We start from the raw sequence: 24,691 nt of genomic DNA, 5'->3' as shown, positions 1-24,691 counted from the left end.
AAGGAAGGAAGGAAAAGGAAGGAAGGAAAAGGAAGGAAGGAAGGAAGGAAGGATATAAATCATACTTAGTACATTTGTTAATTTAAAATTAATATTTTTACTTGATTAACCAATCAAGTACAGAGAAGACAGAAAGACAGACAGAGAGAAAGAGACTTATAAACCTGTAGGAAGGTGTCACATGTATTAATTTCCAAATTTATTTCCCAGGCTAGCTCTTGGAGAACTTACAAAGCCATTCATTTTATAGAATTCCTTGGGAGTAGCAGCCTGCATTGTCCCATAAACACAGGCAGATTTAACATTAGTGTGAGCTATGCCTTTCCTCAGATTTAGGTGCCCTACCCTGGCATAACCTTCCATGTTTAGCCTTTGATGGTGACAACTTCCAGAATCAGCATGGGAAGCTGGTTTTAGCCTTGTGCTGGTACCCCAAGCCCCAGAATTTGGCACACAGAGCAAACAAGCAGAGGGTCATTGCTGTCCCTTGATGTTTTAAGTGTCTTTGAGAGGCTAGGAAATGAAAGCAGATTGGAGAAGCCTGCACTGCTCCAGAGCCACCAAGCCTTACCTTCCTACAAGTCCCCACTCAGTGTATATGACATTTTTGACCCAAGCTGTTGAGTTACATGCTTCACTTTTTGCCTTTTGCTACACTTAGTACAGAGATGATTTTAAAAAATCAAGGTTTTGCAGAAAATGTGAATATCTGAACACTGTGTTTGCCTCAAGTTGTTTGAAAGAGACATGTTTTTATAAGAAATATACATGTTTATTTCTGAAATTAGGATTAAATGAGTGACTACCTCTGTGTGATGTATCAGAAGTACAATTTTGTTCAAACAGACACATTTAATAGCATCTCAATCACATGAAAAAAATGGAAAAAGGCACATTTCCCCTCCCATATTAACTTCTTTAAAGACATTTTTTCCATGGGGGAAAAAGTTGTTCAAAACTGAGGATCAACTGATCCTCAGTTCTAACTTCTTTCTAGGCAGTCCCAGCAGGTGAATTTTTACTCTCCCCTCAGGGTTTTAAGTCTCTCTCTCATCACTTTTCTATATTTACACTGAATGCTACAAAGCTACGTGAATCCCTCTGCCTGCTCTCCCTCTGCAGCCCCAGCAACACAAGACTGAAGTTACAGCCCTTGGGCAGTGGTGGCTCTTCTACATCACAGAACATTTCTGCTCAGCTGCCTGTTTCATCTCAGTGAAGGTGGCTTGTGCCTTTTCTTTGATGGCATCCATGTCCATATTCTGGATGTTCTGCAGCTGGCCTAGGATAGAGTCCTTGTCCTCTTCCTCCTCCTGATCTTCTGCCACCATCTTCTGAAGGTCTTCTGGCAACCCCACATCATCTCCAGCCATCTGTATTTGATTCTCATCCAATTCGCTCTAAAGCAGGAAACAAAACCAGCAGATGAGAGTATTTCTGATCTCGCAGGATCTACAAATGAGCCTCTTGATTTGTTGTTTGTTTTTTTTAAATTTTGTTATTTTTTTTTTTATTTTGTTTGTTTGTTTTTGTTTTTAGGGAGAACTGAAACAGGTGCACAGATTTTTCAGTCAAATTTTTGGGGAACAACTTAAGAATTCAGGGCCTCAATCAGCCTCCATGAAAGTTCTAAAACTTTTCGGGCAATGTCAATTATATTTCTTTGAAGGGCTTCAGCACTGTTAAAACTGAAGTCCTCAGTGTCACTTGTCATTTTAGAAATCTTTGCCATGCTGATAGTGCAGGAATTCCATTCCAAGTTATTTGTATCCCCCAAAACCATGCTGCAGGACACTACCGAGCCTGCCAGCTGCTGTGCCTGTCTGCCTCTGGTCAATGAAACAAGAGCTTAAGAAAAGCTGTGGTATCATTTCCTTATTCAGTTGTTGGGGGGGTGGGGTGATTTTTAGTTATCAGCACCAAACTGAAGCCTTCTGGAAGAAAGATGCATTAAACTTCAGAATGAATTACTGGGAAAAGGGTCCCCCATCTTCCCAAACTACTCTAAACTCTCTCTGGGTCTCTGGTTGGTCTCTGAGTTGTGATAAAGAGCAGGGGCTGCCTGGCACATAATCAGTGTTGCAGTGCTGGTAAGCGGGGTAATAGGAGAACTTGGACAATAAGAGAGGAGGGAGGTTGGTTGCGAGTCTGAGAAAGCAAAAAGAGACAGGAGAAGAAACTGGTTGAGCAATTAAAAGGGCTGAGATGCAGTAGGCACTGCACACACTTGCTTCCTGCCTGCCCACTGAAACACTCCATCAGTGGGATTATGTCAATTTTTCAAACAATGGTGATTTTGTTCATGTTTTCTGGTGGATTCTGATGGACCCAGAGCGCAGAAGAACAGGGTATTTTGACACAGTTCACACATCAAAGATAAGCATTAATGCCTCATTACATCTCCAAAATTAAGCATGACAGCAGCAAAGGCCTGATATGAATAAGCAGCAATGCTATCAGCAGGAGGTGTTTTTTAGAGTGAGGAGTCTGGGTTTTGTATGAATGAAAGGACAAATGAATGCAGGGACTCACAGATATGAGCAATATCTGTGTTGTTGCAGGCCTTTGTGAGGACAGGAAGACTGGAGGTGTTCAGCTTCAAACCACTGTTTATGGTGCCATATTTCCACACTTTATGTTTGCAATGACTGTACTACCTTTAATCTGATTTTTCCCAGTATATCCTGTGAAACTGTGGAGAGCTCTAGCAGGATTATTACTGCTATGTGGATAAAGTGGGTGAGGACATCTCTTCACCTTTTTGGGTAAAGGTTGCTGCAGTCAGATATGTGAGAGCTAGAAACAATCTCCCAAACGGAAGAGGTATTTTTTATTGATTGTGTAGCAGGACAAAATGTGTTTAGCTTTTGTTCAGCATCTGATGGCTATCAGAGGAGCTAGGAGTTAGCCCTTTTGAAATCCTCAACAGTAGCAGTAGGGGATTATAAAAAAATGTTAATTACTGAAGAAGTGCCCCTAATCAGACAATCAAACATGTTCTTTCCTTTAGAATTATTTCTAATTTAAGGTATTATCACTGCATGTTACTGTAGTGATTCATGTCTTTGGCAATGTGAACAATTGTCTGGCATGTTCTTGCACCAAAACCCACTGTCCTATGGAAGTCTGAGATGTGATGTGCCACAGTTTGGGGCTTCAAAGTGTTCTCTGACTGAAAAAGAATACATTGAGGTATAGTCTAAAGCCGTACAATTCTTCCCAAGCTACCTGCCTTTACCCACTTGACAGTAAGCTTTAATAGGCCTAAAATGAGCTTCAACAAGATGGGGTTGCTCAACAAGAAGCAAAGAACCATATGATACATGTATGGCCTCTCTCTTCCTTCTAAAATGTGAGCATCTGATTCTTGTTTACTTTGATTTGAAATGGAAAAATGAACACAGAAGCAACATCTATTCTACTAAATCAAATATGCCTGGCACTGGTCTCTTGCCCCAAGGCCAACTGGCCTGGAAAAACCCACTGGGATGCTACTGAACTCTGTCGCCCTACCAAACAGGGTGGTCCCATCTAACTGCCCACTGGAAATGCCTAACTCCCAAACTGGCCGTGGGAACTACTTGGGAGAGTGCCCAGGCCAAAATTGGGTCAGACATTATTCTGACAATTCAAGAGCATAGGCAATAGAGTCCAAGTGCATGGTAATGTTTTTTGGCCCTGATTAGGCATCTGATGTAGTCAGTCCCAGATCTGTTTTGCTATAGATGCAATAGAGTTCTTTACATATACAGTGATACACAGGTAGGTTTGAGCAGAAAACTGTCTAAATACCTGCTTTGTTACAATTTGGTGGTAAAGTCCTCTGCCTAAATTAAGGTGCAAAGGTCCAGTTCAAAGACACCAACTTTATTTTGTAGCATTAAGTGTGTAGAGAAATGAGAAAAGAGGTGTGTGTGTGAGAGAGAGGAAGGATTAAGATAGTGCAAGCAGGAGATGGTCACCATCTGATATCACAGGGGAAATTCCTTCTCTGTCGCCCACAGGTAAAGGATACTGTTCAACATCAGACAGCTCCATGCCTGCAGGGCAGGAAAAGAAACCTCCCTCAAGGAGAGACAGCTTCTGTTACTAAAAATTTTGTCAAGCTCCCTCAAAGGAAGATGAGAATCATCTTCTCCTCAAAGGGAGAAGAGCAATCAAAGTTTGGTATTGCTTGTAAAATTGCACTTTCGATTCTCTGAACAATGATGTTAAAGTCTTCTGTACAGCTTAAGGAGCAAAGAAGACCAAATGCTGGTTCAACAGTGCTTATATGAAGTCTGCTTGTAAACAAAAAAAGATCAAAGCTCACAGACTAATCTTCAGGGGGACAAAACTTTTTTCCAGCATTGCTGTGTGATGTACTTTCTTTATGCCTGTCTACCTATGCTGATGTGCAGAGATCCTTAGGTAGCTGACTTCAGACCTTATTCTGTGATTCATCACCTATAATGCACAAGCAAAGTCAAAGTCAGAGTTCACCTTGCTTTGACCTGCAGGTGGGACTTAAATTAGCATCACAGCGGCACCACCATCCAGCACCAACACAGGCCACTGAAGGGCTGCAGGTACCTCACAAGTAGGTATGAGGAGCCAAATGTTAGAACCAGCAGCCTGCCTCTCCAGAAACAGCCTCAGAGAATCCAGAGATCACAGCTTGGAGCACAGAACTGCTGAGTGGGGATGGCTCCCTCCTGACAGCTGCATTGGGACTCCATTTTTCCACAGCTCCTCATCAACTCATGCCCCTATGTTTAAACCTTGCAGAAATTAATTGATTATTGAATCCCAAATCAGGAAAAAGGCAGCAAGTGGATAACAGAGTTTGGTGAGTTAAAAAAAAAATAATTAAAAATCAACATTATTATTAAAATATTAATGTCTGAATTTATATAATATATTTTAATGTTTTGTATGAATGTGATGCACTGTCTACGCCAAAGATGAAAAAGTTGTCCATAGATAAAATGTCTCATGGCTGAAAACATCTTTCTGATGACAAACTTAAGTTGACATCTCTGTTAATAGGATTAGGTTCATTAAGGGTCTACTTTCTCTTATAAATCTGGCCCAGATAGCACGGAGCTTTAGATTTTACATGGCAAAGGTGGGGGGCCCTGCTTAGTCCTGAACTTCATGCTTTTACTTAAAATGCTTGCCTGATTGATATTGGTAATATTCAGTGTTTCTAGCTATACTGGGCTACCTGAAATTACTTCCAATTTTCAAAATATTTAATGCATTATCAGAAATCTGAGAGCATTTTACTGCCAGAATGTTGTATCACAAGCATTGATTTTTTTTTTCAGAGACATACAGCGTGTATATAATAATTTAGTTTTCCTCCTGCTATAACATGTTTTCATGAGGGCTGATGAAAACCAAGAAATGCCATAGGGACAAACAAATGTAGAAAAACATATCCTGCAATATTGTTTTCTGGCTTAGAGTTACTCTCCTACCTTGGAGACAAATCTTCCATTGTTATTACTGAAATATGGCCCCAGAGAGCACTTAATACATGCCAAAGCCAAGACCCTGCTGGAGATGGGTCAGATCACTGCTGCATACTTGTGTGTCTATGAGGTGCTCAGCCAAGGGGGATTGGTGACCTGGACACCATCTTGAGCTGAAAAAAGCACTACAAGTGGGAGAATTTGAAAACCAGAGACACCCAGCTCTACCAGTGTTTAGTTGAGACCTGGGCACTCAAGTATACTGGAGCTTTCCAAAGCAGCTATCCTTCTTGGAGCTGCAAGTGCAGGTGAGATGCTGGGTAAATGCTGCTCAGGAGTTGTCTCAGCATATGCCTCCAAAAGGAAAGCAAAGCCTAATGATATTTTACTCCTCAGCTGCTAATTAAAATGCTGCTGTTTAGAGACTTAGGCCTCCAATCCAATCAATCACTTAAAATCTTGGACTTAATTTTTTTGCATAATTAATCTTTCTGTAATTAAACTCACCCTCAGGGTATGTTGTCCAGCTACAGCACCAGCCAGGCTCTTAGGGGTGGAATACATTTTACCTGAGTTCATCAGGTGACAACCTGGCCTCCCTCTGAAAGAGACACAGCCACTGGGAGGTGACTCAACCCCACCTTAAATGCTTATTTAAAAGTTTGGTTAGATGAGGCTACAAGTGCTGGTCTCTTTCTGCTGCTGAGTCCCTAAATGACTTGTTTGGATTAAGCACTACAGTTTTTAGCAGTTAAATTTACAGGAGAAGGATTCTTTACCTTCCTCCGTTTTAATCAATCAAAAAGCACTGGAAAGTACTGATCAGAAAATGAGTCGTAATGACTCAGAGCTGGCAGGTGAGTAATATAAATAAACTCTCAAATTGATAAGAATCATCACACATATCCTTAAGGATATAAATGAAATATGCCAACATCTTCCCAGTAGTGACAGGTCAGAGCAAATGTGTGATCCAAAGCCCTGGAAAGAGTACTCTGTCCTGTATTACCTCTCTCCTGTCCATGGCAGAAGATTACAAAATAACACAATAATTTATAATATTTTAAATAAGTTGCTTGAGGCTTTTGCTTTCAATGTTTTGGTTTTCCTGAAAATATTTGACAGTGCCAGGATCACTAAAGAAAAAGGAATGGGCAGTTTAAAACGGGTTGGAATTTGGGCTCTGGACTAGATGAACAGATGAGCTACAGGCTTACCTTGGGCAGTCTGTACTTTTCTCTCAGGTGAACCCTCAGAACGGCTCGCTCTGCTTTTTTCTGTGCAAATGCTGCATCTCTTTCCATCCTGGAAATTAGAAAAAAATGTTCGTTCAAGATACTAATAAAAACAATCTTTTGCACTCAACCAATTGCTTGGGTGCAAAAAGCTACACAAGGGAGTTATTCCCCAAGGTAAGTAACTTGTCCAAAGGCACAAAAGGAGTAATACCTTTGTGATGCCAAGGGGTCACACTTCCTCTGCTTCTGTCACCTGTGAATTTTCCTGGTCTTTCTTTGTGCATTCATTGTTTCACAAGAGCAATGAATTCTAAAGCTTCGCTGCATGGAAAAGCACAGACTTAATCTGTGATTTTATAAAATGTTTTCGTTAGATTTAAGAACCAGTCTGCACCATTTTTTTTTTTGGATTACGTATGTATTTATTTGAAAAATGTGTCTCCTCAAATATTTTTGGTAACATTTGATAATACTCACCTTTCATCCCCCTCTCCCTTTAATTTCTTTATTCCCTGGTAGGATTTTAAGGGAAATTCTATTGCAAAATTGATCTTGTTTCAGTATATGTATTTTGGCACATAAAAGCTACTTCCAAAATGAAATATTACTTTTCCTCTGCTTTCAAAATGAATTTTTGGAGTTCTCTCCCTCTGAAAACAAAACCCCCACAAGCAACCTAAAATCTGAGAAGAACCCAAAGCCTGGCTGGTAACAGGTTCAAAACTGCCTCAGCACAAATTCAGCAAGGCACGTTTCCTGGTGTTTCCACTTCTGCACAGCTGAACACTGGGCAAAATCCAGGGAGCCCTGAAACAGGAACATGCTCTGCCCATGTCAGAGATTTCTAACATAGAAGCAAATCTCATCCTGAGATGATCTTTTTTCTTAGTTTCTTTCTATCCTATATGGGGGTATTCCTGCCCTGCTTCATCCATACAGTTCAGCAGGGAAAGGACACGTGCCCCACTTAAAACCAATATAGAAGCAATTCCTTTCCCAGGCATTTCCCTGTCCCAGGAATCCTGTGTTTCTTCTCAGTCTCCATAAAGCATCTTCCTGCCAGCAAGTGGTCATTTCTTTTTTAAATATCCCTTGACAAAAGGCAGAGCAAAACATTCTGTGCTTTTTTTCAGACCAAATGACACCTCTTCAGGGCTTCCTGATAGAAATGTCTGATGCTAAATACAGACCTGGATACCTCAAATTCCATCAGTCATTAACCTGGCACCTATAATCATCTTACAAGAAGGATTTACACAACCATTATGTAATTGACCATTAGAGGAACAGATGCATTAGAGATTTAAAAGTCAATCGTTTTATTTATAATTATGCATGGTTTGAACTCCTACACACACCTAGTCCTCCATTTTACTTGTTTTGATAAACACAGCAAGTAATAGAGATTGTCTTTGCAGACAAAATTGAGACTTAATTGATTTTAAAGTTCTGCTTTATTTAGTAGATTTTAGGAAAAAAATAACCATCTTAAACCTTTGCTCAAGATAAATGAGCACTCAGTACTTTTTCAAGTCTGTCATAATAAATGTGGACAACGAAATATTACATATTGAAAGTGTACTCCACATGGAGTTCTAGGAGAACAAATCATATACATTTAAGAATTAAATCCTGCACTACAAACATCTTGGAAAATTTTTCTAGATAAAGTAACATCACCTAGGAATGAGTCCAGCATATCAAGCTGTGGAGATAGCAGGAAAGCATAGGAAAGAGTTGCAGGATGGGGAGGGGGAACAGGAAGAGGGAATGTAATATTTTATAATTTCCAATTGAGGAACTTTTATTTTGCAAAGTCTTTTTATCAAAGATTCATCTGCTTTTTAAAAAAAATCAGTGAAGAGCTGCATATTTGGCTTTTTTTTGGGTTATTTTTATCTGCATAAAGTTACCAAGAATCAGCCCCGTACTCATAATAAGGGAACAGGTACTCACTTCTCCTCAACCATTTGCTTTTGATATTCCTCATACTCCTCTCTGGTCATTCCTGCAGCTGCTGCTGGATCAGAAGGAGTGCTTTCTTCCTTGCTTTCTTCCCCTCCACCTCCAAGTCCCAAATTCTTTACCTGGTTGCTCAACATACTTTTCATTAGAAAGGCCATCCTCTCAAAAGAAAAGGGAAAAAAAAAGAAAAAAAAAAAAGAAAGAGTTATAAGAAAACAGCTACAAGAAAGGAAATGAAAAAGGTTTTCAAACACAACAGTTTGTAAGCAAGAGAGTTTCTACAGCCACATCAGCTCTTCAAGGGCACAGTGATAGTGAAACGTGAATGCCAAAACCAGTTTGTCAGCCATAATCTGGATTAAAGAAAGAACTCCTTAATATATAGAGGCAGATGGTTCAGATTACTCCAAAAAAAAATCATTAGATGCAACTACCTACTTTTTCCATTAATATCTTAAGCTAATTGAACACACACACACAAAAATCAATTATAGTGTGCAATAGCATTTTGACATCTTTAGTCTTGTAGCTTGCTCTTACTTTCAGAGAGATCACAACATTCCCTGGATCTGAACTGAAAACCTGCTTGATTCCATAACCATAGTAAAACAGCAAAATTCAGGCTACTGAGTGGAAAACCCTCAGATTTGAGATTCGAAAACTTGAAGTCTTCATTAAGCAAAACTCCTGATTCTTTTTATCCGTTAATACTTTGTCCCACTGAACAGAAATATATTGTGTGTTTTTTCTTCAGCCCCTTTTCATGCAGTTGGTTTATCTTGCAGATGAACGAGGTATCACTCATTAAGCTATGAGTTACATTAAGTTATCAAAGTTATGATTACTTTATTTCAAGAAACCCCACAGAAAGCAAGTCAGATCTTCCTACTGTTCTTTTGGGTTTCTGTCAGCTCTTCCCCAGGCTGTCTCCCTCTAAACTTGTGCTTTGGTGCTGCATAAAACACCTGCTGTTTTTAATCCTAATTGCTAATAAAGGATGAATAAATCTGAATCTGTATGCCATAAAACAGTCTGGATACCTTTTGGGTGTAGATTGTTTCTCTAGGTCCTCATCTTTCAAAACTTTAGCCACATCATTAGCTTCACCAAGTCTACTCAGCTAAACATTTCCAGGATATGCTACCTAGGTCATAGACTATTTTCAGAAAGAAAATCACCCACTAGGTTCCCAAAGTTCATCAGTTTGGGTTTTGAGCATTCATCCTGCTGCCCTGACTGCACATGCCATAATGCAACATTCTGGAATTTCGATTATCTAAATGGTTCTCCCAGCATTCTCATAATTTCAATGAGAACTGAGAGATGGAAGGATTCCAGTTTGCCTAATGCTTTAATCTGTATTACAGCCTTTCTAATTAAAGCAGACCTATTACTATTACCAAAAAAACAATAACAAAAACAAAAAGCAAAACCACAGGACATTCAGAAATCCTGGATTATTAGTGACTAAACAAGAAACCTTAACTTTCTTTTTGAAACTATCATTCAGAATCATGAATTCTAAGTAACAACTGCTTCATCTTTATTTAAAATTCTCCTAGCTGGAACTTTGCAAACACTGATTTTTAGTGTTAGGTCTCAAGGGTCTTATCCAAGTGTATGGGAAGTCATACCTGTTAAGCTTTGTGCTGTTGGTCTTTACTGTAAAGAAGCTTCCCTGACTTTGCTGTAGGCTTTGATCCCTCTAGAAATGTTTTTAACATAATTTTGTGCCTAAAAGTGATGGTTTCACAAGATTGAGAAAGGCAATGACTGGACTAGGGAGGGACTGCTGAGAGGTCTTGCCCTCCAGCTCTCAACCTTGCAATCAGCAAAAGGCCTTCCCATGTTAATTCTGAGATCAAAGATAACAAAAATGGCTTTAAAAGTTACAAGGCCTATTGGCATTGAAGCTGCTGAGAAACACAGGAGAGGCTGGTGACAAAAAGCACAACGCAGCCAGTACTCCCAGAGTAATTCTGTTTCAGGCAGGTGCTCTATTGAAGTTAAAAAACTTACTGCTTTTTGTTGATGACAGGAAACACAGGCTTCATGAAAACATACAGACAGCTGTTAATTAAGGACTCATGCTGACGTTTCCTTTGCTTTAAATCTATGTCTTTTCTATCTAGCTTAAGTGAAATGAAAATTAATGACTCTCTTCCTGTTATATATGATGAAAGTGGGTGATATATAAAAGCCTGTGTTCCATACCCAAGGAACACATGGATCTCTAATCCCAGCAACAGAATTCAGTCTTAAACAGGCAAATTCCAGAGGGAGGCCAGCCCAAAAATGCCATTCAAATTCCCAAATTTTTCTAGATTCTGTGTTCCTATCAGTCACATAATGCAAAAATACTTAGGTGTTCTTGAAAGAACCAGGGCTCTGCCCCTTGCTTCATCCCTCTACCAAGAGGATGTTGCCTTTTCTAGCAGCTGGACCATCAGAAAGAAGTATTTTAGGGTTTTGTCAGCTTGGATAGATTTAACATTCCTCTCCTCCACTCGCTAAAAAATGTGGTCCTGGCTGGGGAAAAATGACAAAGAGGGAATTCAGAGTCAGAATGCCATTAACTCCCCACTGTCAGGTAGAACTGAACCCGGATCTGTAAGTGTTCTGACTCTGAACAAAGGGTAAAGAATGCTTCAAATACACTTGCTTAGAATTCATGGACATGTACCAAAAGAAAAGAAAAAGGCTTACTAAAAATATGCACCTTTATTCAAATAAGGTTATCTCTGAACTCCAAGTATCAATTTACATCAGTCAGAAACAAACATGAAACTGTCAGCTGTTTGAATTTAAAACAGTAATAAAAAAAAAAAGAATTTTTGGTGTTACAGTAATTGATCCATTGAGAAAGGTCAGATTTTCTTCCCACAGAAGTCACAAACCAGAGCAGTTAATTTACAAACCATAAACCAGGTCATTTACAAAGTGTATTGTGAATTTGACTTGTGAAAGATTCAGGGTTGACCATGCGCTTAATAAACCCCCACCAGTACAATCCCATTATCTTGTCATTGTCAAATATTTGCACTTAATCATCCACTACTCAAATATAATTTGTTCTCCCTAATATTGTCCAACTGCATTCCAAGGTGTCTTTTCCTCACAGCTGTGAAATCTTACTGGAAAAGAATCAAACACACTGTCACTGTTGAAAAAAGACCTAACAGGAGGTCACATTGACTGAAGAATACTTTTAAAATCCTAATTTGCTGCTATCACTTCAAGAACAGACAGGATGAAATTTGAACTGGGCAGCTGGGAGTCTTCTTTAGATCCAGTGACTTATGGAAGCTCCAGGGGGAGACAACTGTGAAATGAATCATGAAGCAAAGTTACCACTTTTCTGATGTTCCATTTAGACCTTCTGTTCCCTACCACAGAAGTTTTCTTATTGCACACGGGAGAAATGTCTGGTCCAGTAGCCTCCTCTTGAAGAGAAAACTGTAGGCTTCAAGTTTCCTTCTCGACAACACCCCCAACCTGCTCTTCTTTCTAACCAAACAAACAGAAGTATGGGCTGTTCAAGTTTTAAATCAAAGGAATGTGTGGGTAAATTCACAGTAACAAAAATCCAGGCTCGTTCCAACTGACACACCAGAACTGCTCCCCATTCTGCCAGATATTTATCAAAACATTTTCTGCATAAGGGGTTTTGCAAAGCCTGCTGTGAGAGAAGTTGTGTTTGGATGTTGCACCAATGCAAGGTCTGCAACTGAAAGGAAACACCACTGAAAAATTTCAGAACTATTTAAGAAAATATATTAAGTTTCATTACAAGAGTCAAGGTTGTACTAGCTTAGACTCAAGGCACCTGGAAATACTTGCTGGTGTTGAAAGAACTGAAGAGATAAATTCCAATGTGTTATTCTGCTTTATCTGAAAAGTTGTTTATTCATTGATTAGCCTGAGGCAGTAGTTTCTCTCATTAGTACAGCAAATTCTGCTCAAATTTAGAAATTAATCTATAAAGCTACACCACTTGGAGTATCCTCCATACTGCAGATGTGTTAATTGGTGTGTAGCCAGTATAATTTTCTTAGTATAACACATTCACCTTTTGGACACTGTATTTGAAGTAACAAAATATATTGCATAGATTTATCATTTCTCCAAACTGACAGGCACAATACTGAAGTGTTCTTCATTACAGTGAATTTGGCAGCACATGTTGCACTCCAAGGGAGCAGACTGTAGAAATGCTATAGGAGTAGACATATTACAGATTATTTTTGCAGATTCAAAAAAAATTAACAGTTCTAAGTGAAATATCCTGATGTATTTGTGTATTTTATAGAATTTAGGAAACCACAGGAATACTTATTCTAATTCTACATACAACTCAAGGACAGAGTTACCACAGATATGTAAACAAGGCAAAATTAATTAATTTCACATTCCTAAGTTGGGCCCTCTGCTTTCTTTCTTTCCTGAAGCAAATGTTCACTTCATAAGCAGTATCAAAATCACATGTTCAGTCTTATTCTTTTGCTATCCAAGCAGGAATTGACACAAAATACTGGTTCTACAGATTAACAAACATGTCTGAAGCAAGTTTGTGAAGAAATGGCTTAACATTCAATACCTGCAGTTTACAATACTCACCATGTAAAGACTTAAATCAAAGCATCTGTACCTGATACGTGAAAGACACAAGATAGCTTTAGAAAAGTAAAGACAAATTCACACACTAAACAGATCCTTGATACAATCAGATTGGAAGATGGATGAAGCAATCATCTTTGCTGGAAAGGTTCTACAAATCTCCCAAAAAAATTGCAGACAGACTTGAAACTATGAAAAGAGAAATCAGCCCCACAATATACTTGAAGAAACTGTTTTATCACATTTTCTCTCACTGCCCAAACAGGGAGAGAAGCCTTACTTTGCATGTTCTGTATAATTGATTTTTTACATCAGATATCAAGAGTCAGGGTTTTAAAGGCCTGTCTTTGTGTCCACATATTAAAAAGTGTTTAAGTAAGAATTAACTAAAATATTCTTATACTGCTAAATCTAAGTGGTAAACAAATAAAATGTTTACAATCAATTTTTACCCACCAAAATAAAATCCCAAACCCCACATAAGAACGGTTCTTTGAGGCTTGGGATTTTTTTACCTTCTTTTTCTTCTCTTTTGTTGTAACTGCTATGTCAGGACACTTAGTAGCAAGTTTTCTGCACAAATCATCCATCTGCAATTCACACTCTGAACAAACACCAAGCCTGAGTGTTTCAACTCCTCCTCTGGAATCTCAACAACAGCAGAGGAGCGTGGAGTTTGCCTTATTATGAAAAAGTCAGCTGAAAACACAGACCTAGATGGGGTGCACAGTTTTCCTCCATCCAGCATTTGCTCCCTGTTTTTAGCATCAACATTTTAAATGAAAACTCATTTTATTCAACAAAATTCAATAATTTATAATATTGAAGTATATCCAACACTAAAATTTCCCTCATTTACAGAAGTGTAGAATTTTCTGTGCATACAGACTGCTGTTATGTACACACAAATCAGGGACAGGTCATCAAAAGAACTTTTTGGCTGCTGCTTCTTGTTGGCTCCTGAAAGAAAAGGCAGAAAAGAATTCTTCAAGTCTTTTTAACTTGAAACTAGATAACTGCTTTACATTTTCATTTATTTGAGGATTAGAAGATTGCACTCCTTATCAATAGAGACTTAGAGAAAATATAAGTCATGTCACAAAAACAGAATGTAATTTTTTCTATTCACAAAGACACGGGTAGCATCACTGTAGTTCCAATTTTGCATTAGACACAAAAGGAAAAAAACAAAACAAAAACAAAACACATTCTGGACACAAGCCAGAAACAATGAAAGAACAAACAAACAGACTTTTAAAATACTCCTCAACATTTTCTGAAGCTTCTCAGTATCTGACTGGCCTAAATATCATCTTAGAAAAGGAAACCCATGCAACCAAGCAGGGAAATAATCAAGCTGGATTTCCTTTTCCCTCTGGCACAGATCATTAATTTTCTTAGTGCATACAGACACTGACACTGTGGATCAAACACATCCAGGTGCTGGAACTACAAACACATCACAGAGAACTGGAGGGGACCAGCTCCTTTTTGTCTTGGAAAACATCATTCCAGCTGATGGCAAAAGGACTACCAAGCATGGAGGTTGTCCTTTTCATCAATGAAATTAGGATTTCAACATTATGACATCACAAGGAGGTGGAAGAGAACAGAAAGACTATCCCAATTAGCTTAGATGAAAAAAAAATAAATAAATAAAAAGACAAAACAGTCTTCTGTTGTTCCCACTTGATACAAGTGGGTGAGTGGGGGTAGAATAAACCACACTTCATTGTGATAATTCAGTATTTCTGGTGGGTTCTGGGACAGTGGTAAACTTTGCATTCTTAGAGTTTGGAAGGCCTGGTCAGTTTAAACCCCAAGTGATCCTGTCTGAATTCAGTGTGGACCCCGCTTGGTGCAGAAGATTGAACTGGAGACCTCCCAAGGTCTCTTTCAATCTGAATGATTGCTTGTTTTAACAAGCTTAACACAATGATACCATTCCAATGGCATTATCAGTCAGCAGTTGTAAAACCATTTGCCCTGCTGTCTTTAAGGCATACAAGACTTACCTATACATGACATAACCAATGAGTAACACAGTTTGCACCGCCACAAATATGAAGAAGTGCATTGTAGATAAGCAGGATGGAAACGGTGGGAACTCTGGACACTTTTGTTTCTCACTGGACGGCTAAAAACCAAGGAGAGTAAGTAAGACATCCCATCAAAAGACTTACAGAACAAGGGCTTTGCAATGTGATGTAAAAATCAGAGCACAAGCAGAAAATGGAGAGAAATGATAGTACTCTGAAAAATAATCTTACTCCTCATCTCACTCTCCCCTCCACCTTTACATTTCTCAGACAAATTGCCTGATGTTAAATTGAAGATTATATGGGAAAGAATACATAAATATGGTAAATTAATCAAGGACCTTCTACAAATCATAAGCTAATTCAGCTTAATTGCTACCTCGGCTAGACTAAGGTACTCCTGAATGTGAACAGAGTCTTTTTATTTTTGCTTTAAGAAGCCTTAAGCAGAGCCTGCCTGATTAAAGCTCTCCCCTGTGTGCAGAAGCACCACAGAATCTCCTCTGTATAGAGCTGTTAAGCAGGGGGACAAACACAAAAAAAAAAGCACCCAGAAAACCTAATTGCTTGACCTTGTTTCCACAGGAAATTAGACTAAAAATCATGCTCTTTGTGCAAAACTTCTCATCAAGACCCAGATCATGCAGTCAGGTCAAGGCAGCATAGTTTTAGCGAAACAGCTTAATGAACGATTAATTGCTCCCTAAATTGCATAATTGTATGCTGGCTCATCCTAGCTTTTTACTAACAGCCAAAGAAAGCCGTGTAACGCTTATGCTTTACACTCCAGCACATAAATTACCATGTTGCGTTGTACTAAATGCTCTATGTCCCTCTTTACTACATGAAGGTGTTCTTTGATGTCATTGAAGTGCTGAGTTGTTTCATAGACTCCTGCAGTGCCAGGGTGTTGAGCCCCACTGATGGATCTCAGAGCATCAGTCACAGAACTTCTGAAACAAGACAAATAACAAACCGGCTTTCAACACGCACCAGCTTTTCTACAAACAGTAGTTATTCAGCACAGCTTTTAGTTCATTAGAATTAGGCTGAAATACATAGTTGCACCAAAAGGCAGCAATTTTTTTCTAGCTTCCAAGAGTACCTCTCAAGAAATAATCCTTTAGTCAAACTATGATTTTTAAAAATAGTTAATTGTGCACACAGTTGCCATTTGTAGAGTGCCCCATCTCTCAGCCATGCTGAGAATAAGAACTAGCAAATATTCTGTTGCCAGACATCTGCTTTGCCTGCCCGAACTGATGAGGGCTATAGAACCAGAGTTCTGAGTTCCCTGCCAAGGCTTTAGGATCAGCAGAGTTTAATGCAATCTCTGAAGAAACCCAAAAGCTGTTTGAAAAATAAACAAACAAACAAATAAATAAATAAAAGCAGTCATGTAAGAAATAAAAACAAGGAAGAGGCTTTAGGGATAAGAAAAGATTTAGATACATCCTTGTTTCGTGATTACCACTTATATGAGGAACTCAATTCCCATATTCATTGTCATAATACTTAATATTGTCTTATTGTGAATTCATTTTGCTTCTACAACAAATGAAATTAAATCCAGAAAAAGTTGAGGTTTCATAACTAATTTGGTTTGAGATAAACTAGACAATGAGAGAAAAAACCTTAATCTCTAATCAATATGTTTATATAATTTTCCCCTACTATGCTGTTTCTCTTGAGTTGCAAAGAGGATTATTCTACAGCTAAAATATTTATCATGTGAATGATAATCTCTTCATTATTAACAGAATAGACAATCAAAATGTATGCCTTTGGATTTCTTTTTAATTTACTTAAAACTTTCCATTTGGTTCAGGCAGGAGCATACTTCAACGCTTTCATGGAGCACTCCTAACTCTCTGTAGAATGGTCAGCAATTTTTCATTTACCTGGACTTGCAATATATTTTAGAAGTAAATTTCTCACTGGAAGGTTTTATCTTAACAAACCCATCATGCCCACTGCCTAATAACCACTGATAATAATTCTGTCTTTCCACACCTCACAGTACTACAACACAAGTGGGACACTCACTTGGCTCTTCTCTCTCCTGACAGAACCATCTCTACAGAACGAAAGGAAATCTGCGCACCCACCTTCCCCCGGTCTGATCCAGTCTTTGTTAAAAGCAAAATAACTTCCCTTAATCGACATGGGCTGTATCAAACTGAATTTATATTGACTTTTGCATTAACAACACCCTGCTGACAGTTTCTGTTGTAGGAACATACAAGATTCTTCTGTAATCAGGTGATTAAGAAATCCACAATCTTGCCAAGAAAATTACTTGGCCCCTAAGTCCTTTTCCTGCGGGATGACAAGCAATGCACCAAGGGGCTGTTTGTTTCTCTCTCTAAATAAAGCATTTCTTTAATCTAAGAAAAGTATTAAGATGATGTTACACAAACTCCGAGCTGGTAAGTAGTCACTAAAAGGGCAGACTGCCAATGTTAACAAGAAAATCTAATTTGCTTGCAAGGTATAAAGATTTGTCAAGAATATTAACATAAAAGCTTCTGTGGAAGAACAAGTGCAAAAATGGAAGCACTGTAATCTTCATTCTACAAAAAACTGACCTACTTAGATAAATCACAAGAGCTGCCCTTAAACTAATACAGGGGGGGGAAAAAGCACAACTGAAGGAATTGTTTTTCTCCTTTTCTTTAATACAAGGTAAGGAATGTTTTAGCTGCTACAAATGAAGGGCCAAACCAGCTTAAAGCCATTCCTGATTAAGACAGCAACAGTAAAACATCTTAAAAGAAGTATTGAGACATCCCAATCAAACACAAGCATCTTCACAAATCTATTTTAGCAGTATAGCACATTCAAGATAAGAGTTTTACTTCATTGTTTTTAAAAGGGCTGAACTTACCTATTGGAAGTGGAATTTCATCATAAAAAAGAGACAAATTAGGGCACTTAGCAATCCTTGGGGCATAAACTGACTTTATGACAGAAATTAAATATATGCAGGGAGTCTTCACTAAGGAACTGACACAAACATCAAGTTTGCCAATATTGTCCCACTGAAATTATACACAGGATTTAAATGGAAATCATAAAATTCAAAACACAGCCATAATATTTGGAAAGTGTTTACCTTATTTCCTTTACTTGTCTAATGACCTCTTCTTGGGTTTTCACTACCGTCTCTATCTCTTGCTGGGAAACCTAGTAGAGGCAGGGGGAGGAAAAAGATCAACACACCTTGGCAAAAACAAACTGATCCCAATTTCTGAAATCAGGCTGGGCTCTGAATCACCATGGGTTTTATTTACCTGTCCTTGCTGACCTGGAAACCCAGCTCCTCTTTTGGCAATCTCCTCAGTGACTGCAGAGACGTATTTCCTCTGCTCATCCAGAATCATGTCCAGTTGCCTGTTAAGCTGTTTGATTTCCAAATGAATTCGATTCTGCCCCTCAAAGATTTGCCTTAGTTCACGATCACTCACAGTTTCAAAAACATCATCTGCTGCTAAGAAAAAAGCACAGGGGGTTCTTACACATGTGCACATTCCTCACAAATTGCATTGGATCACTCTTCTTGCTCCCTTAACATATCCACATCCATCTACTCTCTCCTACAACTTCACTATCCCAAAGTCCAAAAGACTCTGTGGCAAAGGGATTATTTATTATCAAAGAAAAGCTAAACTAGTATCTCAAAAACACAGATCAAAATAACATATAGGACCTTTAGAACAGTCAAAACTTATCACTGTGCAACGAAGATGACAACCTGAAACTCCAAGTCTAGATGCTCAAAGTACATTCCCAGAGTATCTGCGGTCACATACAGCTATTAAAATCCACGGAAGTAACAAATGGCTTCCATTATATTTTCAAAAAATCAGGTTATTGCCTGTCCAGCATTAGGCAAGCATTAAAAAGCTTTTCCATGGTAAGCACACGTTCCATGATATGCACTAGCTCACCTTTAAAAAAAGTTTTCTATGAATGTGCAGAAACAGACCAAAAAGATGTCCTTTAAATAATGAAAAGACCATGCTTTCTTAATCACCCCTTTACAGAGGGATGCATGACCTTCTCTCCCTTTTCTTGCTCATAATTCCCACCATTTTTCCAGTCATTTGTTTTGATCTCAATCCAGGCACCACCAGAATAACTTTAGAAACAGGAAACACATTAAATTTTTTTAAATAACACCAGTAATGTCAGTGGGAGCTTGGCAAGATCAGTTAGAGTATCCCTAGTTCTTCCCTAGAAGACAAATTTTTTCCTGGATAACTGAAAAATAGCTCAAATAACTCGCCTGGTTGTCCTTGTACATCAGGATGCTCCCTTTGAAATTCTTCCTTCTTCTTATCCAATTCTTCCTGAAAGTGTTCAAACTCTTCTTGATACTTCTCTTTATCTTTCTGAGGGATTTCTGCATCTGGTGTTGGCTTAAAAACATTATTGGAAGGAATGGCACATGTGAGATTTTTCTCATGTTCTCCCCCACTCAACACAACTGACTCTGCAGCAAGGCTGTTCAGATTTCAGATGTGAACACATAACAAAATTATTATAGCAGATTCATACATTTAGCTGAAGTGAAAAAAACATATTCCCATGGAGATCAAATATAAAATTTTCCCAATAAAAAATTAAAACAAGTTTTACAAGAATAAATGCGGTTTAGCAGTACAGAATCATTCTAAAAGTAGAGAAAGTTGAAAGTGAGAACAGATATTTGCCCACTTCCAAAAGAAAATGTACTCTGTAGTGGTTTGATTTAACATCACGAGTTTTGTTGCTTCAGTGGTGCTTCCAGAATTCTGGTCTTGAGAGTATAAATGACAATATTACCAAAATATTACAATACCAGTTTAATTTTTCTAAACCAAATGACAGCACAGCTATGTGCCATAGCATTGTTTCACTTTTCACCAAAACTTTGAATCATGTGACTTAAGAGGAAATACCATAATCTGATGCTGCACATAAGATAACATGAACAATAAAGTATTTTACTAATCATCCATAAAGATGCTTACTGCTTCCTTCCCAGGCTCAGTCAGCTGGAAGGTCAGAAACGACAGCACATCATGGTCATCTGTATTCAACAAACAAAACAAAACCACCTTACAGATGTCTGTAATTCACAAGCCACTCTTCCACTTGCAAAGGATCTTCAAAAACAGCATCCTTCCAAAAGTGTGCAATGGGGAATGAGACTATACAGGGGCTTTGTCAGGAAAAAACAAAAATTCTTTAGCTGGAGCCAGGAAAAGGCCAAAGCGTGTCAGTAATTTGGGACTGCAAGAGGGTTAATTTCATGGCTGAAAATTGGTATCATGGATCAACACTATGTGTAGTAAAAACCCAATCAACCTCTCTTGCAAGCCTTGCAAGTCCCCACAGCATTTGCCATAATTTTTAATGTTTCCTACCTGCAAGTCCCCCTGTGGCTGCAGATATTCCAAAGTATCCTTGTGATGGCAACATCATATCTTCCACTTTGGCACAAAATTCATAGTCCTCTTTATCCGGAGTAAAGCCATTATTAATTAATACCTGAAAGGACAAACACTTTGGATTTTCACCACATTTGTGTTAATTGTTTCGTCAATTTGCAGTAATGCTCACAAAATACAACTTGCTGGATAACTCAGTAGCTCATACCAGAAACCAAAAACTATTTCCTTTCTGAGAGAGACATTTTACCAACATTTTACATAAGCATTCCATTTGCAAAAATCCACATCCTAAGAATGTTCTGGGCAACACAGACCTGATCTAGACCAGCCATCCCTTGCAGTTCTGATTCAAAGCTTAGGGAGATTCTGCAAATGCAACCCCAGCGAAAAAGAGAACTGCCAAGTTTAACATCTGGGACAAAGCAACATCTGGGACAAAGAAGCTCCTAGACGAGGCATTAGGGACCCAGGTGAAAACAGAGAAGCCTTGGAGGCTGAAATTTAACTCTCATTCAAGACTGACAGGCAGCTTTTCCCATTACAACACAGTACAAGGTCTGCCCTCTTCTAGGTGCAATCATGTTTACATTTAGAGAAACTTCTACTACAAAATGATAGCCCTGCACTTTATGACTGCAACCCATGAATGTATGAACAGCACCCTTCCAAAGCAATCAGAAGCCAACAAACACACACTCTGTAGCTTTCACAACCTGGCACCACATTACTACTTTTTCCTCTTTATCTAGAAGGAGTTCACAATCAGCTGAATAGTATTTAAGAAGTCTTAAAGACTCCCTTATACCAGTGCTTTTTAATCTTTAGTCTTCAAAGCCCTACTATTTTTTGGAGGTGAGAATCCTCAAGTAGAAAATTTAAATCTACTGTTAAATAGTTTTCATTTTTTAGCCACATTTCAAGAACCTTGGGTTAAAATATCAGCTACAAAACCCTCTGCAACTCTTAGACCATTTTAAGAAATACCAAGCTCAAAAGTTGCTCAATCACTTGTAGCCTAAACAGATCCTGACTTTGGGACACCTCTCCAGGCAAGTCAAGAGCAAGAGAAGGGCTTGAGCACATTATGAGTGTGTTTGCACGACTGCTTCCTAAGTCACATTAGAAAAATCAGCAATACCTGCATTCTCATGCAGCCAAGAGAACCTGTGTAGCATTTAAACACAGCACCTCCTTCCAACCTCTGCCTCCATTACCAAAACTGGAACTGACATATTTGTTGCAACTCTGCGAAAACCCCGTCTCACCTTTAAGAAGTTTAAAAAGAGTAATTCTGTTATTTCAGACTTACAGTCAGTGTTTTTTGGTAGTATGTGATCTTGACTCGCACAGGATAGGGCTTGTTCCGAAAGTCCCTCTGACAGGATGCCAGTGCTTGCGTGGATCCATCACTGTGCAAAAAAAGATCATCAATAGAGCTCTATGTTATGATTAATCAGCTGTGCCAAACGTGTCTGACTCTCACCAAGCAACCTCATCTCAGTTTTTCAATCTGCAAGCTTTTCCAAGGCTGTTCTGTAATTGCACTAAGATTTCTGCGGGGATCTCCAATACTGCATGCTGTACACAGGACACAATTCAGAGGGAAGGCAGCAATGGAGAAATATGTTTTTTTAAGATACATTCTAAGATATAATTTTCAGATATATTCCTGCATCTGGGAGCCTAGATGGAAATAAGCTGTAGTGACTGCACCAACTGAGCTAGACACTTATGTTAGTTGTTAGCTGTGTGTGGAGGACCCCCATAAGTAATAGTCCGTACTGTACCTATACTGACCTGAGTTCATCCATCCCAAAGGGCATATGCCACTTAAATATCCATCAGTTGCCAATTTCTCTGCTGTTACTGCCAAAGCAGTGTTTTAACAAATAGAAACCCTCAAATGTAAAGGAAACAGTAAGTCTCACATGAAAGAAGCCTTTACAATGCTTCTCAAAAGGTTTCACGGAATATTTCATCATTCAAAAGCAAGCATTCAGCAATAACACTGAAAATAAACTTACTTCTGATGGTCATACAGCAGCTTTCCATTGTTGCCTACAACAACAACGCCAGGATTGTTTTTCTAGGAAAAGAAATGGCACACAAATGGAATCATTTAATTTGAGGGGAAATATCAGCAACATCTCTGACAGCCTTCTACTAAAATCAGACTAAAATGTCTAAAAGTAAGGCAAAGTTGTGCAGGGGAAGCAAAAGCACCAAAGCAGACCTACTATTGTCACTATTGTTTCAGGATCATTCTCAACTGGAAAACTGAGAACTGAAAACAGCAATTGTCATCCTCTTACATCCTGCTACAAAATCTTTGCTGCTGAGCCACTCAAGGCAGATTTCTTCCAAGACAAAGAGCATCTCTGAAGACGCACATAGAAATTGGGTTCCCAGTATAAGGAAAACTCTACTATTTTATTTTATCCCTTTGAAGAAAAAGAGGGGAGGAATAGGAAAACAACATCCTAGTTTTATCCTCAACAGGCAGGAAATTACTTTGTCATCTTTGCTACAAGAGTTTTCTGACCAACCTTTCCATCATTGTCAAATGAATCAAAGAAAATTCCAACACCATTCCATTTATCAGCTGCCCCAAAAACAGGACCTTCCAAGCCTTGCTCTTCTGTAAACCAGATTGCCTATGAAGAAAGCAAAAAGTCCTAAGTCAAGATTCTCTTTTAAAGCACATTTATTTTTCTCAGTTATATGAAACTGCTCCTACCAATCCATCAGCCCCGATACGGCCTCTTCCTGTAACTCGAAAGGTCACTTCCACTTCCCAATATTCAAATATTGATTTGTTTTTTGTCCACACTGAGCCTTTCTGGCTTTTCAAGGAGGTGGTTATACGGATCTGATCTGCACTTGGGATGGCATCTAGAAAGGAAACAAGATGTTCTAATTTTCTGTTTAGCAGTGTAAAAGAACAAGAAGCATACATTCAAAGAGAGATTCATTTGCTTGCATTAAATAACGTTTCTTTTAGGAATTACTTTCTTGAAAAAGCGGGGGCAAAAAAAACCTCAACTATAGACAGTTTCCCTCGTGTCACCCGTAGGTGAAATTCTTACATTTAAGAATTAAACAGTAGCAACTAAATTAAAGTCTGACAAAAACCAAAACAGCAGAAGTTACTACAGAGAAACTGCGAAGGTGGAACTGTAAATGTCAACACCTTTGACAAGGGGGGACACTCAGGAAGGGCAACAAGCCAGCCTTTCGGAGCACAACGGAACGCTTAACCCAGAGTGCACAGAAACTGTACAAACGTTGTTCAACCAAGTCCTATTTGCCAAAGCACACTGCATTCCGAGCTTTGGGACGATGAAACCAAACAGTTTTTCTGTCAGCACGGCCCGGGTCGACCTGGAGCACGGCAGCAGTGACACATCAGCACTTTCCGGCAGCGCCACGAGTCCCTCACCCAGTGCCCGCGGCCACCACACCAGGAGGCCACAGGTGCCTGCGCACCGCGGGTGGGAGCCCGGGCGGGCCCGGACACTTCCCCGCCACCGCAGCATCTCCTCCGCGCCTCCAGTGCCACGTGGAGCCCGAGGGCACGACCGGCACCCACGGCCAGCTTCGCCCGCGGCTTCTCCCCGAGACCTCGCGTCTCCCGAGCGGACACTGCTGCCTCCGCCTCAGGAACGCCACTGGCCCCGCCACCCCCGCCCAGCACTTACTGCCCGTGTGCACCCAGAACGGCACCGTGCCGTCCGCCTGGATCAGGTGCGGCCCCTTGAAGCTATACTTGTACTCGAAGCGCCGATGCGGCGCAGCTGCCGCGCCCTCCGTGGCCTGGGCGCCGGAGAGCGCCGGGCGGCCGAGGGCGAGCAGGAGCACCAGCGGGGCGAGAGGCGCCGCCATCTTGGCCGAGCTGCCGGGCGATGCACTGGGCCAGCGGGGCGGCCCCTGATTGGACA

The 24,691-nt window shown here is 39.5% G+C and overlaps 2 protein-coding genes and 1 long non-coding RNA gene across 4 annotated transcripts in view; 1 reads left to right on the top strand and 2 right to left on the bottom strand.

The window, feature by feature from the left end:
• Positions 1 to 135: 135 nt before the first annotated feature.
• On the bottom strand, positions 136 to 11,276 carry CPLX4 (complexin 4). Its single transcript, XM_015615793.2, has 3 exons — positions 8,651 to 11,276; positions 6,674 to 6,761; positions 136 to 1,400 (listed from the first exon to the last, which is right to left on the bottom strand). The coding sequence occupies exons 1-3, from the start codon at positions 8,815 to 8,817 to the stop codon at positions 1,173 to 1,175; spliced, it is 483 nt and encodes a 160-aa protein (XP_015471279.1). The 5' UTR covers positions 8,818 to 11,276; the 3' UTR covers positions 136 to 1,172.
• An 85-nt stretch (positions 11,277 to 11,361) lies between these two features.
• Positions 11,362 to 24,665, bottom strand: LMAN1 (lectin, mannose binding 1). Of its 2 annotated transcripts, none has more exons than XM_015615790.1 (13): positions 24,452 to 24,665; positions 23,491 to 23,645; positions 23,300 to 23,407; positions 22,778 to 22,839; positions 22,063 to 22,162; positions 20,727 to 20,850; positions 20,331 to 20,389; positions 19,604 to 19,736; positions 18,609 to 18,805; positions 18,431 to 18,501; positions 16,118 to 16,268; positions 15,292 to 15,413; positions 11,362 to 14,236 (listed from the first exon to the last, which is right to left on the bottom strand). In XM_015615790.1, the coding sequence occupies exons 1-13, from the start codon at positions 24,633 to 24,635 to the stop codon at positions 14,200 to 14,202; spliced, it is 1,503 nt and encodes a 500-aa protein (XP_015471276.1). In that variant the 5' UTR covers positions 24,636 to 24,665; the 3' UTR covers positions 11,362 to 14,199. The 2 variants fall into 2 exon arrangements, with proteins under 2 accessions (XP_015471276.1, XP_015471277.1); XM_015615791.1 differs by having other exon boundaries at positions 18,609 to 18,802.
• Positions 24,179 to 24,691, top strand: part of LOC107198637 — a 12,190-nt gene continuing 11,677 nt past the window's right edge. The window contains exon 1 of the long non-coding RNA XR_002001264.2: positions 24,179 to 24,497. This is a non-coding gene — a long non-coding RNA (uncharacterized LOC107198637). The remainder of the gene's footprint in view (positions 24,498 to 24,691) is intronic.

The sequence above is a fragment of the Parus major genome, unplaced genomic scaffold, assembly GCF_001522545.3.
Source record: "Parus major isolate Abel unplaced genomic scaffold, Parus_major1.1 Scaffold258, whole genome shotgun sequence".
NCBI lineage: Eukaryota > Metazoa > Chordata > Aves > Passeriformes > Paridae > Parus > Parus major.
Note: the sequence above shows the minus strand (reverse complement) of the source record. Positions and strands in the feature narration are given on the sequence as shown.